Source organism: Chaetodon auriga, chromosome 10, assembly GCF_051107435.1.
Source record: "Chaetodon auriga isolate fChaAug3 chromosome 10, fChaAug3.hap1, whole genome shotgun sequence".
Classification (NCBI taxonomy): Eukaryota; Metazoa; Chordata; class Actinopteri; order Chaetodontiformes; family Chaetodontidae; genus Chaetodon; species Chaetodon auriga.
In genome coordinates, this window is record NC_135083.1 from 2,048,554 (window position 1) to 2,067,500 (window position 18,947).

Consider the following 18,947-nt stretch of genomic DNA (forward strand, 5'->3'; position numbering starts at 1 on the left):
TTTGTTCACGAAGACTCGGGACCTGACTTGGACTTAAGACTTCCCCCAGTACACAAACTAAGAGACATAAATCCAGATCCAGGACTGAGGAACAGCAGGATAGAGATGGAGAGACTCATGAGGACGGATGAGGGAGGAGCGGAGGGCGGGAGGAAACGGAGGAGAGGAGGTCTGCGTCCTCAGCTAATCTACAGGGAGACTGTGAGTGTTTGTCTCGTCTTCAGAGAGGAGGAGACGCTTCCATCTGTCCACCTACCTGATCTCCTTCAGCGTCTTTACTGACGTGATATTCTCAAATCACCGGATCTAAAAGCCTGAATACAACCAAACACCGAGCAGAGGTAAGACTTTCAACTTCTCCAGTTTGTTTACATGCAGGCAGGAATAAGACAGCGTGACACTTTGACGGGGGGGGGGGGGGGGGGGGCGCGGACGGACTGCCAGCCAACCCTGTGATCAATAGACAACCCGCTCTACTTCCACAGTCGCCCCCTGCTCGAGCAAACGCAGCTCTCCGAATGAGACAGATGTAATTATTAATGAATGACATGGAAGCATAACGAGCAGTTTGACATTTGGACTGGAGCATCGTCTTCGCCCTTTGGTTTGTGACTGTGCTCGAGCGCAGCGCTGCTCTGTGTTACTCAAAATGTCATAACAGTGGCTACGCTCCAACCCGGACTAAGTGTCCTAAGTCCTAAGTGTCCCGTCCCGACGTGTTTAAGAGCCATTTTCCAGTTTCCAGTCGAGCGTCTTCAGGGCATGAAACAAGCCGCCAAACGAGCGGACAGGTTTACACTGCTGATGTGTCACCAGGTATCACAAATTAACTTGTCTTTCAGGTTTCTAGTTTTTCTTCTTTTACAACCCGTCTTGTTAACATCGTTCTCTTTAAGTTCTAAACTCTAAACTAACTCGCTGTCTTAATCGCTCGGTGCTGGAGCAGAGTCCAGTGGTCACAGGGAGGCTGGAGAAGACAGACCCGATGAAATCTGTTTCACTTTCCACAGACTGCATTTTATTTTTCCCAAATGTTTCCATTTTAATTCTTCCAGTTTCATGATTTAAACACATTTGTGCAGATTTTGTTTCTCTTCATTGTGTTAATGTGCTGTCAAAAGCTTCTTCTAAAGGTGGGACAAACCCTGACTTTTATAAACTGGACACACAATTTGGCAATTTCTGCAATATTCCATCTTTTACAGTTGATTCTATTTTTATTATCAAAGTCTGAGCGACCCCGTCCAGAAATCATACAGTCAGACAGTACAGAGGGACGGACCAGGTCACCCATCCCTGCAGTGATGAGGACACTGTGCACCAGGGCTTCCATCCAGGTGGATGATGTGGTGAGCAGACTCAGTGAGGAGCAGATCAGGTTAGCTGCCCTGGCTAACCAACAAGCGAGGTTTATTGGTTATCTGTGCAGATGAGTACCTGGCAGCTCCAATAAAACAGGAACCCCCATCTCTGGGTGCAACCTGCATGCCTCTATGACAAGTAAGGCAGCTTTAGACAGCCAATCCCCAGCCTGACAAACATTCCTTCTCCATGAATGATGCATTCTTATTGGCCTGCTGACACGGTCGATTGATGAGATTTACATCACCAATGTTCGGTTCCCACACCTATCTGCAGCTCCTCGGTGGGTCGGTCAGGTCAAGGCATGCTTGTTCTACCGATAACAAAGACGTCAAAGTGACTTTATTTGACAAACTGTCCTGTTTCTGAAGGAGATGTACCTGCACTGCACACAGAAGCACTCAAAAGGACATCAAAACACTTTTTTTTATTGTCTTCTTCTAGACGAAGAACTTTCTTCTGATTTGGTAACTTTCCAAAGTTACCCAAGACTTGACCAATCGCCAAGGAGCCATAAAGCACGCATGCACTGACAACAACTTCATTGGCTTATTAATAACTCCACCTCAAACTCTGGCCAGTTACCACGAGGTGACCTTCTGATCATGCAGAGATTCTACTGTCTCATATTCCTGAACACATGGACACACACAGAGAGGACACACAGGCCGTCCACCGTGTGTCCACTCCTCACAGAACATCTGTTTTTCATCTGGCCTCTCTCAGCGGGACCTTCTCCAGGTCACCATGACACAGAACAGAAGAGCATTCTGAGCTAGCAACACCCAGAACCTGCACGTTTCATAAGGTTTGGGTGAACGTTGTCTTGAAGACACCGAGCATTTGAACAGCTGGAGGAGCCGCTGACATAGTTTCTACTGACAGTTTCACGCTTGTTTCCTCTGTGAAACTGGGTCACCACCGAATCCCAGCTGACGGTCCTCGATCACCACGCAGGTGCAAACTTCACCTTTCGAGCCTGCAGGCAGCGAGTGTGACGCTCAGAACACAAGCTTTGAGGGGCCACACACACACAAGTGAAGCATGTTCAAGCCTTTGTGAGATGCTGTTTGATGTCATCCACAACACGATGAAGTTCACTGTGAGGTCAGCGGATTTACAGCTGCCTTTAAGACCTTATCGCTGCGCAGTCTGCTGACGAGGCGAATCTCGCTGGCATCCGAGTCATTAGGATTAATACGCAGACTTGATTGACGGGCTGCAGGGCAAAGTCCGCACCAGGAAGGACACATTTACAGCTGCACGAGGCGGCATTTTATATGTGACGAGCACAAAAGTGTCTCCACCAAGAACACTGCAGCCCACACACTCAGAGTTCCTGCCTGAAGGAGACCCCGCAGTTACATCACCGTGACCTCTGACCTACATCTGCTTCCAATGTGGGTCACAGCAGAGCTAAAAGAAGTGGCTGTGTGTCTGCGAGGTAAAAACGGCTGCTGACCTTTTGACTTGGATGCTACTTGATGCTCTGGCAAAAACCGTAAGCCACTCCCACGCGGCATATCTGCAAACGCCACACGAAACCCAAAACTGCGCCGTCCCTCCCCTCAGAGGGGGACCTGCAGATGTGGGCTTCGTTTCCTGCACATGTTTGTCTTAAGTCCTCGGGACACTGCAGAGCTCCAGTCCGTGTTTGTCAAACTGGAGACAAGATTTCAAGAGGAAGACGAGCCGACTGAAGGTGGGTCTTTGCATGAGGACAGGACCTTCATCAGTGAAGCGTTCAGGGTCACTCGGTCGGTTTAAGGGACTGCACGTGTCCTTGGAGTATTGTGACATATCTGTCCATCTTACTTCCTGTCCTTCTTTCCTTTTTCCCTTCATGTGTCCTTCTTTCCATTCATTCCTTTGTGTTTCCTTCATTGCTTTTTTCCTGTCGTGCATCCTTCTTTCCTTTCCCTTCATGCTTCCTCTTCTCCTTTCCTTCCACTCATTCTTCCTTTTCTTTTCTTTCCTTCGTGTTGCCCTCCCTCCATTCTTACCTTCATGTTGCCCTCTTTTCATTCTTTCCTTCATGCATCCTTCTGTCCTTTCCTTCATGTTGCCTTCTTTTCTTTCTTTCCTTCATGTTGCCCTCTTTTCTTTCTATCCTTCATGCATCCTTCTGTCCTTTCTTTCCTTCATTTACCTCCCTTCCTTCCTTCCTTCCACGTTTCCTTCCTTTCTTCCTCTCATCTTCTTTTCCTAGCTCCCTCCTTTCCTTTCCTCCATTTCCTTGATTCTTTGCTTTCTGTGTTTCCTTTGTCTTTCATTCCTTCCATTTCCTTCTTACTGACCTTTTCATTCAGATCTACGGATGGATGCAACAGTTGAATTTGGAAAAAAACAACAACAACAACACCTATTTTCTTTTTTCTTTTTCCATATTTGAAGTGAATCACAGATAATCATAACACTGCAGGTCTGTCTGTGGGAGGGATGTACAGACAAACACGACGGAAATGGGGGCGTTTCAGTCACATGGTTACAGGTTTGAGGCAGCAGACTCTCTCTGGGAGGGTGAAACAATAGTGGGCAGCTGTGACCTTTCCCCCACATCTTACTGACAGACCAGGCTTATACAAGTTCACTTAACTTACACAACACAGCAGCCAAAGAAAAACACAGAAGAAATGGATCGATAGAGAGTTTATTCATCTTTTCACTGGATGCATCGTTATACTGCACTTTCAGCTTCCCAGTTCAAAATGTTTTTACTGTCTTCAGCCAAAAAATCTGTTTTTTTCATTAAAACAAATTCACATCACAAAGCTCGTGACCCACAAAATATCTGCGTCTTTGACATGACGTCTTTAGCCTCAGTGACGCCGCGTCTTTAGCCTCAGTGATGTGACGTCCACAGTTTCAGTGAATGAAATGAGTCCTACACATGACATTAATTAATGAATTGACGTCCACATAGCTGCATGCTAACATGCTGTCTAGCTTCAGTGACGTGACGTCTTAGCCTCAGTAATAATGAAAATAGTCAGTGTTGTGTAAGTGCACTGTTTACAGACTGCACTTCAGGTCACAGCCCACTGTGTGAGCGATACTGGTGCTGCAGATCTTTACTGTACACACCACAGATGAGATGCAGCCCAGCAGCCAGTCATAAGTGAATTCAAGCAGCCTCAGTGTGGGATGAGCAGTCACCCACATACGAAATACCACACGGACTCGGATCTGTGAAAGGCTTATCTTCCCTGCACACACATGCTGTGACCAAACGTATTTATGTAACCCAGACTGAAGCTGTGCCTCTTGTCTCTAACCCATTTTCAGTGTGTCACAGTAACAACCATTTGGAGACAAGTCTCTCCAAACACACTGCCCACATGCACTTAATGCTGAGTTAAGGTCCACACAGCTGCACGGCTTCTGAGGAATCTCTCTTACATCTAGACATCATTTTATTTAGCTAATTTAATGGTGTGCCTCTGAAGAACAACAGCTGATGCACATACCCACAGCACCAAAGAACTGGGACAACAGCAGAACTTGTGTTTACAATGCAAACAAAAAAAACCTCAAACTGGAGCAGCGAGGCTTTTTATACACGGCCATGATCCCTGGGCCACAAGCTGATCTTATCTCTAAAAATAAATGACCAACAGTCTTAGATTTCAACACTAAATAAATATTTTCAGCGATTCTGTCACCAGGAAAAGAAACTTTTATCTAAAGCTAACAGGCTGCGCTGATACTCGGGCCGGACAGGCCTGAAATAAAAGCAAACACACACGCAGCCCTTTGGCTGTTGACTTTGACTTCACTTTAATCCTGTTTTGACGACTCATCACCAACGTACCTGCCAAAATCCACATCTCTGAAAAATACCTGATTTCCCGACAGACTATTACAACAATCAAATATTTATTCTACGGTACCAAAAGTCACAAACATTAAAAGAAATATTTAGTTTTTGCAAGAGCATGGAGGGAGATCCAAAGGATTCACATGGACACAGTTAGACAGAAACCTCCAAAGTTTGGAAAGTGGGAGTCCTGCATGTCTCTCTGCGGGCTAAGACAGGACGTCTTACAGCTCTTAGCCTCCTAAGGACCCCTGAGTCTGATAAGGCTAAGGCTAATCTCTTGTTGTCAATACATATGATTGATTCATTTTTCAGCGAAATGCACCATCAGTGGAAAAGAACACATCATCAGTGTGTGTCTGCTTCAGGTGAAGACAGCCAAAGTGTAATTATATCAATTACACAACAAGCCGAACTCTGAGACACAGACTGAGCTGACAACAACAAAAAAAATCTAAAGTGGGTACGAACAGTCAGTACAGGTGACAGGTGACAGGAGAATGATTGATGATGAAATATATTTTATAGACTGAACTTTCTGGAAGTAAGAGGCCACCTGAGGCATTCATTCAGAACATTTAATGATGCTATTAAAGAAAAAATGAAAAGACAAAAGAAAAGAAAACACGAGTGCTGCAGCACTGAACGTGATTACAGATACCCTCCACATACGTGCAGACTTTCAACTGTGCATGTTGTTCTGTATGTGCAATGGAATTAACTGTATGTTTTACACAAGCTCGTCTTTTAAATGAGTACAGCTGGTCTTTGTAGGTGTAGACACACACACCCAGACACACACACACGTTTTAAGAGTTTTAAGAGACAATTTCCTGCCTCCAGCTTTTGAAATGTGAAGATTTCTATCAGTCGTTTTTATGTGTCGTCCTGGTTTGCAGCCTGGTGACAGTTTATGATGGCAAACTGAATACCTGCAGACATATCAGGGAAGACCTGCACCACTGATGCTACGACACGGCTCCGTATGATTCATTCAGCATTAAAACTGAATTATGAAATGTTTGTGAGGACCGCCGCTCCAGTGCTTGTAGCTGGGGGGTGGAAAAGCTTCTCTCTGTGTCGTTCATCCCTCTCATAGCTTTGTTTGTTCATGCAGCGGCTCGTCAGCTCTGTCTGCCTCTGTCTCTGCAGGATGCCGGCCCTGTAGGTCAGCTGATACACCATGACCAGCGTCAACTCTCCAGCCTGTCTGCTCGCCCGCAACCGCTTCTACAGAAGTATGACCGCACCCACCCACCCACAGCACACACTTCCATTCATTAGCAAAAGAACAAAAATACTTGATCAGGAACAAATATCATGTGCTTCCTTAATGCATGTGCAAAGGTAGCGGCAAACTTCTTTTTTTGGAAAGCACAACACTGGCTTGCACACATCTGACCTATGACCTTGTTGGCTGGACTCCATGTCTTCATCATGTCTGCCTACATTCCATTTACTGGGTGTTATCTATTAACTCTGAGTCTGCACAGTGCGATGAGTTTTATATTTAAATGGTATGTACAACTGAAATGTGGACGTAATCAGGCAGGTTTTTGGCATGAAACCCAGTAAAACCAACATTTACAGAAAAGATTTTCTCACTCATGTCTAACATAAATAAGCCACAGATACAGACACAGCTTTCTGCCTAATGCTTTAAATGCAATGGTCACTGTTTTCACTGATTAAAATGCTCCCAGTCACACTAACAAATGTGGACACACGAGCTTTAACACAAACAGATATTCCCACAAAGACAGAACACGCCTTTGTGTCATGCAACCCAAACTTTGAGGACACTTTGTCCTCTTATGCTGGACAAAAACAACAAGAGCAGGGACACAGATTCCATCTGTGAGTGGAGACGTCCTCCTGACACACAGACTGACTGCCCGAGGCCACGCGTCACTCAGCAGCTATTAAATAATCAACTGTTTTTGAAGCCACAAATGATTAATATTCCCAAGCTGCAGCACCTCAAATGAGAAGATCTGCTGCTTTTATCAGTCAATCACTTGTAAATTGATTATATATTTGGGTTCTGGCCTGTTGGTTGGAAAAGAAGAAGCAATGTGAAGATGTCGCCTTGAAATCTGGAACTCCATGTGAACCCTCCTGACACCTGAGAGCCGAACAGTTAATGGTATAATCAAGAAAATGATCAGGTTATCTCAGAGCACACTTGAGCAATCAAAGCAGAACTGAACAGGCTGCCACTGACAGAAACTCAAAAAACAGGAAGACGCCAAAGTCCCGCCCACACGGTGTTTGACTGACAGGCGATCTTCAAGCAGAGAAAAACAAACCCATCAGCAGACAAATAATGGCCCATCGCCAACATGAAGCCTCATTGGAGTGCTGAGTGGTTAGTGTAACAGCCAGAACTCTAATTACAGCTTCCTGCTTCCTTTCTGTCTCTCTCTCAGTTTCCTGAAGCGTTTGTGTCGCGGTCACACGGGCGTCATGTCAAATTATAGCGTGCAGTCTCACTGTACATACATGTGATTGTCATCCTCTCCCTCAGACCAGCCTCCCAGTCCAGAGCAGATGAAGCCTGTGTTCAGCTGTCAGAACGACTCCGTCAGACACAAACAGCGGCAGGTCACCCTCTGCATCACGGTGACAACGCCTCCAGGTAAACCTGTACACACACTCTGTCAGCACAGCGCTCCCCTCAGCTGCCCGTGGCTCTCAGTCCAAAGCCCATCCTTTCCTACTAAAGACAGAAATCTTTCAAAAAGGGGCCACAAATAGAGCATTTCCTTTCTAAAAGAAGACTTCCTGAAACAGCTGCACACGCCAGCTTTCAGCAAACGTTACTCAGACTGGAGGAAATGGTGCATTTGTAGCATTTACTGTCAGCTGGAGATGAAAAGATCTTTGGTGTTTCTATATCAGCAGGTTGTTGTATGTGAGTCGAATTGAACTACAGTGATTGAACCTGGCGTCAGTCTCCTCATAATCCTGATCTTAACCATCTCACCACCCTTTGACCAGTTAACCCGGTTGATGAAGGAGCAGGGAGGAGCTAACGAGCTCATTCGTTTTATGCAGGTGGTTTTTCCTCCAGTGAGACGTCTTTTAATGCCTTTCATGATTCAAATGTGTCTCCCTCTTCCCCGGATTCCCAGGTGGCTTTGGAACCAAAGGATTATGGGTCAACATTGCCCTTGGCTCTTCTTCTTCTCGTCACATCTCCACCTCCAAACCAAGCAGCCCAGCTGACCGGGGCGTCAAGTAGAAGGAAACAAGTGCACCTCCTTTTTTTATAGACTGAAAGTTAAGACATCTGGATCCCTTAACTTCCCACTTCTCGGCCCTCTTGGCTGCTCCAGATGTGACCGTCAGAATCGAAAGGACAAGCACAGACAAAGTGGACAAATTCCAAGTAAAAAGGCACTTTTTATATTAAACCTCAGGCCAAAGTACCTGACATCTCATACCAAAGCCTGGTCGTGCAGGGAAAATTTTTGATTGCAATTGGTGACCTCATGTGGAGTCAAAAGTTGCCAAATATTTTCAAAAAGTTGGATTTAGGGACATCTTATATTTTCAACCTGCTGCAGCTCTTGAATGGAGTGAAGTGGTTAAAATGGGCAGAAACATAACGTGGACACCATGACGACTTCAGTGGGTCAGTGCTGTGAACATTCAGGATTTTGTGTTTGTGATTTTGTTTGCAGTCAGTCATTTTAACTGCAGAGTTAAATGTCCGAGTACTGATGACGCTGAAGTACATTTAATGATTCACAACGTCTTTAAATATAACTTTTTTAGTTGGTGTTGTTTTTGGTGTGGAAGAAGGAAGCTGGCAGCTCAGCTGTGACGCGTCCTCGTACAGTACCGAAGGTGAACATTTTGAAAATTAGGAACATGTGAATATGACAAAAGATGAAGAGGAAAAAAACAAAGACTGTTTGGTGTCAGTAAACAGTGAAGCCCCCGTGTGTTCCTGTGCCTCCACCTTTGTGAGGAAAGGCTACGCTCCACCATCTATTTCTGTCCTCAAAGCCGAACCACACAGGCTCTACTGCTCTCATACACTCTTTAAAAAATAATGTGAACATGCAACCTTTGGATAATTTAAGAACCCTTTGGAAACAAGACTGTCCGGCCTTTCTCAGAGGGATGATGGAGGAAACATTAAAACAAGCGCATAAATCAGCCCAGACTGTGGACACAGTGTCATCCAATCACAGCCCACCTCTCTAAAACTAGAGTATAAGAAATTCCCAATTCTACGGGCTGTCGAGAGCCTGGTTAAATGATTTGGACAACTTGGAGGATATAAATGACTGGGCTGACTAATCCGAGAAAGTAACTGACACCTCTGGATCAGTGAAGTCTTATTAGTCTGTAGGATCATCACAGTTGGTGTTGGGTTGGGTGGAGGTTCGTCTTGTGTAACTGTTATCTGTTCTATACTAATAAAAAGAATATTTTTAAAAAGAGTCTGCAACCGTTTTTCTAATCAGATAATTGGGCAATTTGAAGACATCAACTTGGACTGTTTCACATTTTATACACAAATCAATAATCAATTCATCAAAAAATAAGACAAATCAATGAGATGCAGCGCTCTTCTCGATACTATCATGATCCTGATTTCAACCACACGGACCAGCACTGGAACCAGGGAGCCAAACGAAGAGCAGCCTGACCACAGATGACTGAGATCCAGTCAGAGGAGGGGAGTCGCCTCCTTCCCTTCCCCTCATCAACGACCCTCCGAGCACTCAGTGACCTGGAAAAAGTGCAGCGTGAGGACGACCGGCTTCGGCTCTTCAAATGAGCCGCACAACAAATCCTCTTTTCAACCTTTCAACACGGTCGTGCAGGGGGGCCACTTTAGAGCAGCGTCGGCCATTGTTTGTCTTTCCTCTGTTTCACAGAGACAGACAGAGACACTGAGGGGTGAATAGAGGACAGCAGCGCTTACATAAACCCATTTTACAGTTAAATGGGAAAATCCTCGCGTCAGGATTTGTGCTGCACGACAGTCAGCAGGGAGATTTTTCTCCACATGTCGGGATAACTTGACCGAGTCGAACCGAGTTTGTGGAATTGTAATTTTAGGGAACCACAAAGGCTGAAAAAGTTAGCTGACGTTTGCTTTCTGCACCGTCATCAGCCTCTATGGCCCAAATCCACTGTGGTCACCACGCGGCAGGATGTGGGGATAAACTTGGTCAGAAACTCGAAAGAACCTGTGACCACAACTGGAATGGATTCACTGGACAGACTGGTTTTAACTCCATTCAGCTGTCGGTAACAAAAACTTCAATAAATAGACACAACTATGTAAAAAACAAACCTTTTTAACAGCAATAAAACCAGAGCAGCTGTACCATAACATGTCATTAATGTGACGAAATACTGAAAAGCACTGTCACTGTGAGTCACAACCAACTTCCACCAAGGTGAGTCAGTCTGAGAAAGCAAAAAAGGTGAGCTCAAGACAATACAATGAAAGTTATTTTCCCTTTGGATTTACTTTTACTGGGGAACCACCCGAGCCAACTCCGCTATGCCTGGTGTGTAGGGAAAAGTTGTCCAACAGTGCCATCGCTCCAAACGTAAATGCCATCTCCAGACAAAACACCTTCAAAACAAGAACACGGACTATTTTGTTCAACTATCGCTCCACACGGACGTCCGGTGGTTGTCCCGTGGCAAAGCTTTAGCCCATGTGAGTTTTTAACAAGTATGATGACACAAAGTTGCCCTCAAGTGACGAGTGGTGTGCAAGACTAGCATATGTGGCAGATATATTTCAACATCTGAATGACCTGAACACACGACTGCAAGGCCGAAATGAACACCTGCTCACAGGTATAAAAAATAAAATGCAGGGATTCGTTCAAAGGTGCAGCTCTGGAAACAACATGTGGAGAGTGCCAACCTTGACACGTTCCCACACGCCCAGAAATGGCAGGGTGTCAACAGTGCTGCACTGTGCGAGACGACAGGTACACATCTGCAAAGTCTTGAGCAGAACTCGTCATGTTATTTCCTCTCACTTTCCACTGACTGCCTTGACTGGGGTAGGAACCCATATAGCTCAACTGCAGTTGGAAAGCTTTGCTGATCTACCTTTGGACAGTTTTTGGCTGACTGCTGCCAAGGAGTCCCTCATTCTGGCAAACAAAGCTATTTCAGCTGTGCTCCCTTTAACCTATCTATGCGAGCTGGGCTTTTCAAGAGTGACTGCTATAAAGACGAAAAAAGAGAGAGGAAGATCGTCGTGTGTCATTCTTCAATTCCTGCAAGAATATCAGCTTTGTGTTCAACTAAACAGGCCCATGTTTTACGCTGAGTCAGTAAATTGTGAGAAAACTGAGACTAGATTTTCATTATACTTCATTATTTTTGTGACATCTTTGTTTGGTGGTGTGCTGTGGCTCCAAAAAGTTTGGGAAACACTGCCCTAAAACATCATGAGAGGACAAGCCCAGTGGAAGACAAACATGCACGTGCTTTTAAATTTGACATTTTTGGTTGGTGTTTTTTTGGGAGGAGGTCAGGTGTTCATCTCTGACCTCATAACGAAACCAGCAGAAGCAAAAGCACACCTGGTTTGTTTGCCTTGTGCGTGGGCTGCTGATACCAGCTCCCATGTGCTCGTTTCTCAGTGAGGTACCTCCAACCATGGCAGGGGATGTAGACAGACAGACAGACAGGCAGGCAGGCAGGCAGGCAGGCAGACAGACAGACAGACAGGCAGACAAACAGGCAGACAGACAAACAGGCAGACAGACAGACAGACAGACAGACAGGCAGGCAGACAGACAGACAGACAGACAAACAGGCAGACAGACAGACAGACAGACAGGCAGGCAGGCAGGCAGGCAGGCAGACAGACAGACAGACAGGCAGACAAACAGGCAGACAGACAAACAGGCAGACAGACAGACAGACAGACAGGCAGACAAACAGGCAGACAGACAAACAGGCAGACAGACAGACAGACAGACAGACAAACAGGCAGACAGACAGACAGACAGACAGGCAGACAGGCAGACAGACAGGCAGACAGACAGACAGACAGACAGGCAGGCAGGCAGACAGACAGGCAGACAGACAGGCAGGCAGGCAGGCAGACAGACAGACAGACAGACAGGCAGACAGACAAACAGGCAGACAGACAGACAGGCAGGCAGGCAGACAGACAGACAGACAGGCAGACAGACAAACAGGCAGACAGACAGACAGGCAGGCAGGCAGACAGACAGACAGACAGACAGACAGACAGGCAGGCAGACAGACAGACAGACAGGCAGACAGACAGGCAGGCAGGCAGACAGACAGACAGACAGACAGACAGGCAGGCAGGCAGGCAGACAGACAGACAAACAGGCAGACAGACAGACAGACAGACAGACAGGCCTCCTCAGGGGTTCAGATGGACTCAGGTTACAAGGAACAAGGTCACAAATAAACACATTTTTCTGAACTGGGACACGTTTGTTTGGCTGAATATGAAGCAAGGAGGAAACATCGAGGTGATTGATTATCTTGACTGTAACAAAAGTGTAACTTACCTTTGCCACAAAGCCGGGCTTACAGAAAAGTGTGTTGTGTGAGTGTGTTTTGTACAAGACAGCCATAAATCCAATGTTTATTATTATCCTAAAGCAACACAGCAAAACATCAGCAAAACGTCAAATCAAACAATAATAATACCCGAACATGAGCATTCATGTCTCTCCACTGCTAACAGCCTGAAATAAGGATCGTGTCAAATGACAAAGTGAAGCTGGCTCAACCACAAACACAAACAATGAACACTGCAAACACCTTCAGCACCCTCGCGCCATCAGCACCATCAGCACCTTCAGGTAGCCTCAAAGCTTATTAATGAAACCCAGCAGGCAAACAGAAGCAAGCTAGCACATCCACTCAAACAATACCACCAACGTTAGCACCAGCAGCTCCTACCTCAGCTGAAGCAGGAGTCCCCAGGATCTCAAACTGGACCAGCGGGGAGGATTCATGGTGGTCTCCAACATGTCTCCAACAGCAGACCGGAGACTCCGACTTCCGGCTCAAAATGGCGCCGCTTCCGGCAGTTTCCATAAAGTAAAACCAACCCGAAGCAACATGTGAGCTTGTTTGTGATGCTACAGGTGCTGGAGGTCAAAACGTGTTTATAACGTAAAGTTTGCTAATTAGTATCAGAAACAGGCGCTGCCGCCTCATTACAAAAGGTGCGTTTGATTTATCCACAGCGGAAAGCGTGTGTCACGTGATTTTTTTTTTAAACGTGTAAACGCGTGCTGAAGGAAAAAAACCGCTTTTAGCAGCAAAATGGGATGCAGACATACAGGTAATAAACACACTGATAGCTGACGTGGCCAACTTTTGAGGCAGTGTACGTGTGGTGGAATCTTCTCTCACAGATTACACAGGGTTTCAGTTGAAATGTAGACCTGAAGACATTTTTCTCTCTCCTATAAGTGTGCTGTAGGACAAATGGACATTTGGTCAACACGGCAGGTCGAGGTTGTTTCTGCATTTTAGATTACTGGCTCAGGTGAGAAGAGCCGCACCTGTGATGCTGCAAGCAATCAATTCTTCCAGTATTAATGTTCATTCATGTGTTTCACAACTTTGGGAAAAACCCTCTAGATATCAGATGATTATGAAATTCAGTGATGAGATCTGATCATTGTGGAAGTAAAAACGTGTTAAATGAGGGCTTTTCCAGTTTGAACCTTCAGTTCAGAAGCAGAGCGCAGCAGAAACCCTGTGGACGGGGAGGTTGAGCTCAGTTTGTGCAGGAATGTTTTCTATCCTTCAGGACTGCTGTTGTGTTCCAGCGTTTTGCACCGAGCCAAGTTACACAACGGCAGACTCCAGCAGCAGCTGGAGGACGTGAAGCGCTGCTCCTCCACTGTTTACTCTGTTCCTGGAACAGCCCTGTACATAACCAGTGAAGCACTCCCTGGCAAACACACACTTCCACCTCCAGGCCCTTACAAGGTTATTTTGACCAACAGCTATGGACACATTAGTTAGCAGAGCAGAAGAGTTTAACCACAGACCTGGCACTGGGACAAACACCGGACTCAACCTTAGCTCTTGTTGTAATATCTCTCCTCTGTTTACATTGGGCCATTTTTTGCTCGACATGTAGAGCGTGAGAAGAACAGAGACCTGAGGCAGACACAGAACTTTAGGCTGCAAGAGTCTACTTTATTGCATTTGCAATCACAGGGTGACAAAAGTGAAGAATGTTTAACAAAGGCATGTGGATGTGAACGCACCACAGTGTGTCTACACACCAGTATTACAAACACAGAACAGTACAAATGTTTTTTAAAAAAAAAAAGAAAAAAAAAGGAGCTTCAGTTGCATAATTCTTTTTTTTCGGCTTTTTTGTTTTAATTTTTTTTTCTTGGTTGTCAATAAAAAAACACAAGGTTACCAAAACAAAAACAAGTAAGGCAGCCTATCCTACGATGAATAAGAATAATAATAAAAAAAAACTAATAAGGTTGTAAACGGGTTTTCCCCCCGTCACCTAGCGTTGGTCATGGTTGGACCCCCCCTGCTCCTCCCGAGGTGTGGTGTGAATCGGAGTGAGACTGCAGGATCAGGAGGAGGTGGGACTTCCTGCGTCGCTGCTCTCACTCACCTGGCGTTGCATCACCATCTGCCTGGCAACGCAGGTGATCTGACCATTGGTCACCGCGCCTGGGACCCCAGCCCTGAGACACAGAGAGAGGGAGAGAGTAAGAACAGCTGTTCATGACACTACGCAACAGAAGAAGGGTTGATTGAGGATGGAGCGAGGCTGTATGACTCGTCGATGGCCTGCGCCCCATCAGGTGGTTTTGGTCTGCGAGTCAAAGTGTGTGCGCTCATACTTACTTCTGCTGTGCCTCCTCAGTCAGTGGGGTCATCCCTGGCTGCTTCCCAAAGAAGAAACTGGACCACCAATGGCCTGAGTCCTGCTTGGGGAGTCCTGTGGAGGCAGATAGAGCGTTGAGTCCATGCAGGTGACACGGTTCCTGCTGTTCACTCACTGTGTTTACACTTCTCTACAAAGACTTTCTGGACTTCGCCTGTCAGACATAAAGCCTTCATCAGCAGGAGTCACACCCAGTGTAGTTTGGACATTCTTCATCAGATTAAAGCTTCTCTGCTCTTTATTCTGAGCTGAGGAACAGTACCAACCACCTTAATGACAGAGGAAAACAGACTGAATGTCACTGTGACTAACGCTGAATACAGAGGATGCGCTTCAACAGCTCCACCCTGAAGAAGAAATGAGTCAGGACTCTTCCACACTGCCTCGGGCGTGTTTGGTTCGGTCTCAAAACATGATGCCTCAGTGCAGGACTGCATATTTCTATGCAGTTCAGCTGCTGTGTGTCAAAACTAGGCCAACCTAATTACAGAACTGGTGCCAGTTCAGATGTGAAAACCGGTCTGACACCATTACAAATAACTGATTGCTCCATGAATGATCAAACTCATTTAACCTTTTCAGTTACTTTGAAATGTGTGTGTGTGTGTGTGTGTGAAAACTGTAGCACCCTGACACCATTAAAAAGCTGACCCAGTGGTTAAAACAGGCATGTCGACACAAACCTGTGCCTGTCAGCCCAGATGGCTTCCACACAGAGCTGCACTGGGACGCTGATCCAGGATTACTGGTGAAGTCAGCAGATATTAACTGGTGCTGAGGGTTATATTGGTACAACGGGGGCTTAGCGGACGAGCGCTGGGACGCTGGGACGTTTTTCACGTTAATACGGACCTCTGAAGCCTAATTAGAGAAGCAGGGTCAAAGAAATCCTGCGAGTCAAAATCCACAGCTTCTGCCAAGTGTATCACAGGATGACTCAACCACAGCGACTCTGCATGTTCTGAGGCAACAGCTGACTAAACCCCAGCAATCCTAAGGTTAAAGAAACTCTGCCACATTACACCAGTCACCATCTTCTGAAACCATTGCCCACACCGCACAAAGGATGTGGGCGGGTTGAGGTAGACTTATATAAACAATGATACTGCATGACATACAGTGACAGACAGGAACATGTGGGTCTGGCACAAATTCTCTTGAACAGAATACACTGTCACCCACAAGTGTCTGTTTTTAAGAGGAGGAGGAGGAGTGGATGTGATCTGTATTGTGACACTCATCTAAAAAAAACTTGAGAAATCCTCTCTGGCAGCAGCTTTGATTTGTTCATGTGGAGCACATCGTCAGTGTTTGACCAATAACAACACATGCTGGTATCAATGAATCTGTCCTGTAGAGCAGGTCAGGTGTTTGTCAGCCCACGACCTCTTCACGCTTTCATTAATGTAAGTCTAAAGGATTGAGTTTCAGCTGCCAATGGGGGTTTTAACTCCACGCTGCCATGACACTACATATCTGGAGTTTTGTCTTTGTCGTCGATACAAACACACACCTGGATGGTGAGGGATGACCTCTCCGCTGTACTCCGAACTGCCGCAAGAGCTGCTGCTGGACGTAGAGCCGATGCGCCCTGCAGGAGGAGGGAGTGAGCAGAAGAAGAGTTGGTTAAATCCAAATGCAGTCTCATTATTACGCTGACGATATCAATTCAATATTCCTTTACTAAAAAAAAAATCACTGTTCACTGCTGTGGTGCCACCTGAGTGTCTGCAGTCTGCCTCTTTAGCTAGATCCACCTCCTCCTGTCGGTCTGAGGTCTCTGATTCTGCGAGTCGGTGCTGAATGTTTTGTTTTGTTTTTTTAACTTAGTGATCTCAATGGGACTCGCCTGGTTTCTTAATAATAATAATGATAATAATAATAAAACAAACTGAAGGAGTGAAAAGCTTTTCGTGGGTTACACCGTAGAGTTACTCAGCTCAAGCCCAAATTCTTCCACTCTGAGCACAGCCTACACATACGGACAGTCATGCTTCCTTGGAAAAAAGACGGCTGCACATGTTGATCAGCTGTAACCCAGCGAAGCCCACAGGCGATGGAAAAGGACACATTCCATCTTAAACTTGGACCCTTTAGTGACTCTTTATCTACTAATACAAAGGCAGCAGACGGGACAGAGGAGTCAGCCGGGCCCTGCTCCTCGGGGTGATGAGGGAGTCAAAGGAGGCAGACTCACTTCGGTAGTAGTCCGTGGTCGCCACGAGAGAACCTCCTGCTGGAATAGCTGCCATTCCGCTGTAGGTCGCTGTACGCTGTGCTTGATGGAAACCTGGAGGGGAAAACAACAACACCATCAAAACCAGGCCGGCCGACATTTCCCGCCAACGCACCGGGAAGTTTCAACAAATGTCTGAATTCATCTCAGGTCATCCTCCACCATCTTTAGAAGTCATTTCATCGTTTTCAGTGTGATTTCTAATATTACAGTGAGCCATTTATTAAAACTAGGTCAAATTCCCTCTTCCACTGATTTTGTATAAACATATGTTTGGCTTGATAAACGAGCAAAACAGCATTGATCAGATGCCACAAAACAAAGAAACCTGAGGAGAACATGCTTGACTTGAGCTGCTTGTGATGACAAAAACAAGTTGGACGCTTTGTACAAAGAGGCAAATGAAAACGGAACACTGAACGCACATACACAGATGTATCATGTGCCAAAACACATGGTTTATAAAGACAGACAGATTTCCATTTTTAAGTCTGCTCGGCTGCAGATTTTGCTTCAGCTCATCAACATGACAGCGCCGTGCCGTGTCCTGCAGGGGTCTTGTTTACGTTAACGTCGCTGCACCAAGCCGACATTTTGACGTTGATCTGCTTCATCACAAACTGCAGAATATTAACATTATTTAACGAAACCACGAGTCGAGACAACGGGTGCCGCGAAGGGGATAAAAAAACAAAGTGTACGCTGCACATTTTTCTTTCCAAACGACGACATTTTGTGTCCAAAAAAGGACAAAAACAAGGTCTAACAGGGTTCACACTTGACGTGTCGACACCACTCCTCTAATGACCGTCGATACTTCAGGAATGAAAGAAGAACACGTCGAGAATGAGAACAAAGAGAAAACGTTGCTCGTCTCCGTTATTTTGTTTTTCTCGCTAAAAAACAGCGGCTTCCGTTAGCACAGGCTAGCTAGCACCGTTAGCCCGTTAGCTCGCCCCCTGAGGAGGAGCCCACGGACGAAAACCCCATTTTCTAACCCGGTAAAGACTCACCTTTAGTGACCCAGACGTGCTGATGTTCAGTTGCACCCAATTCAAGTCAGTCGGCGAGGCTGGGGGGGGGAAACGCTAGGCGACGGGGCCCATTTGAAAACAAGTTTTGGGTAAATGTAACCCTCCAAGGTCCGAACAGATGTTGACGCTGCTTCTTAGTGGACTCCACCGTCCGCTGCTGGTTTTATAGAGCGACAGGGTGACGTCACACGGGCCGTGGGCGGGGCTTCACGATACCTGCTCCGCTTTCTGAAACTAACGTTCCCATCAACTCCGCGCTTACCTCATATTTCTCATATTTCAATTTAACCTGAGGGAAGTCTTCCAAATCTCAAAATAAATGCTGGATTTCATTTTTCTCACCGAAAAAAAAAGAATTTTTGGAAGTTATCTTCACTGACACAACTTCTCACCTGAACGTTCCCCTCAAACAGTAAATTTCCATGAAAGTTTCATCACACTGTTGTGTCTTGTTTTTCTTTATTGCTTGTCTGTTAGTCATTTTCAAAACCACAGATGACTCACATAGTGAAGTTCGGTTTGTTTCGTGGTGTTTTTATATGACTTTTAATGTATTTTATTTTATTTTCCGGGTTTTTTGTT

At 45.8% G+C, this 18,947-nt stretch overlaps 1 protein-coding gene and 1 long non-coding RNA gene across 2 annotated transcripts; one reads left to right on the forward strand and one right to left on the reverse strand.

Annotated features, from left to right (window-relative positions):
• The first annotated feature begins 163 nt into the window (after positions 1-163).
• On the forward strand, positions 164-9,626 carry LOC143327389 (uncharacterized). The gene is made up of 4 exons (XR_013077735.1): positions 164-341; positions 6,332-6,417; positions 7,707-7,817; positions 8,314-9,626. It is a non-coding gene; the product is annotated as an uncharacterized LOC143327389 (long non-coding RNA).
• Positions 9,627-14,356: 4,730 nt separating this feature from the next.
• ppdpfb (pancreatic progenitor cell differentiation and proliferation factor b) lies at positions 14,357-18,551 on the reverse strand. The gene is made up of 5 exons (XM_076741784.1): positions 18,345-18,551; positions 17,293-17,385; positions 16,609-16,686; positions 15,056-15,149; positions 14,357-14,892 (listed from the first exon to the last, which is right to left on the reverse strand). The coding sequence occupies exons 2-5, from the start codon at positions 17,345-17,347 to the stop codon at positions 14,778-14,780; spliced, it is 342 nt and encodes a 113-aa protein (XP_076597899.1). The 5' UTR covers positions 17,348-17,385; positions 18,345-18,551; the 3' UTR covers positions 14,357-14,777.
• Between the last annotated feature and the right edge of the window lie 396 nt (positions 18,552-18,947).

Bases quoted from the DNA above. Each gene is read 5' to 3' on its own strand.
- ppdpfb (XM_076741784.1), bottom strand. From the start codon at position 17,347: ATGGCAGCTATTCCAGCAGGAGGTTCTCTCGTGGCGACCACGGACTAC. The intron at 15,150-16,608 runs GTGTGTGTTTGT...CTGCCTCCACAG, and splicing joins GGTCATCCCTCACCATCCAG to GACTCCCCAAGCAGGACTCA. The intron at 14,893-15,055 runs GTAAGTATGAGC...TCTGTGTCTCAG, and splicing joins ACTGAGGAGGCACAGCAGAA to GGCTGGGGTCCCAGGCGCGG.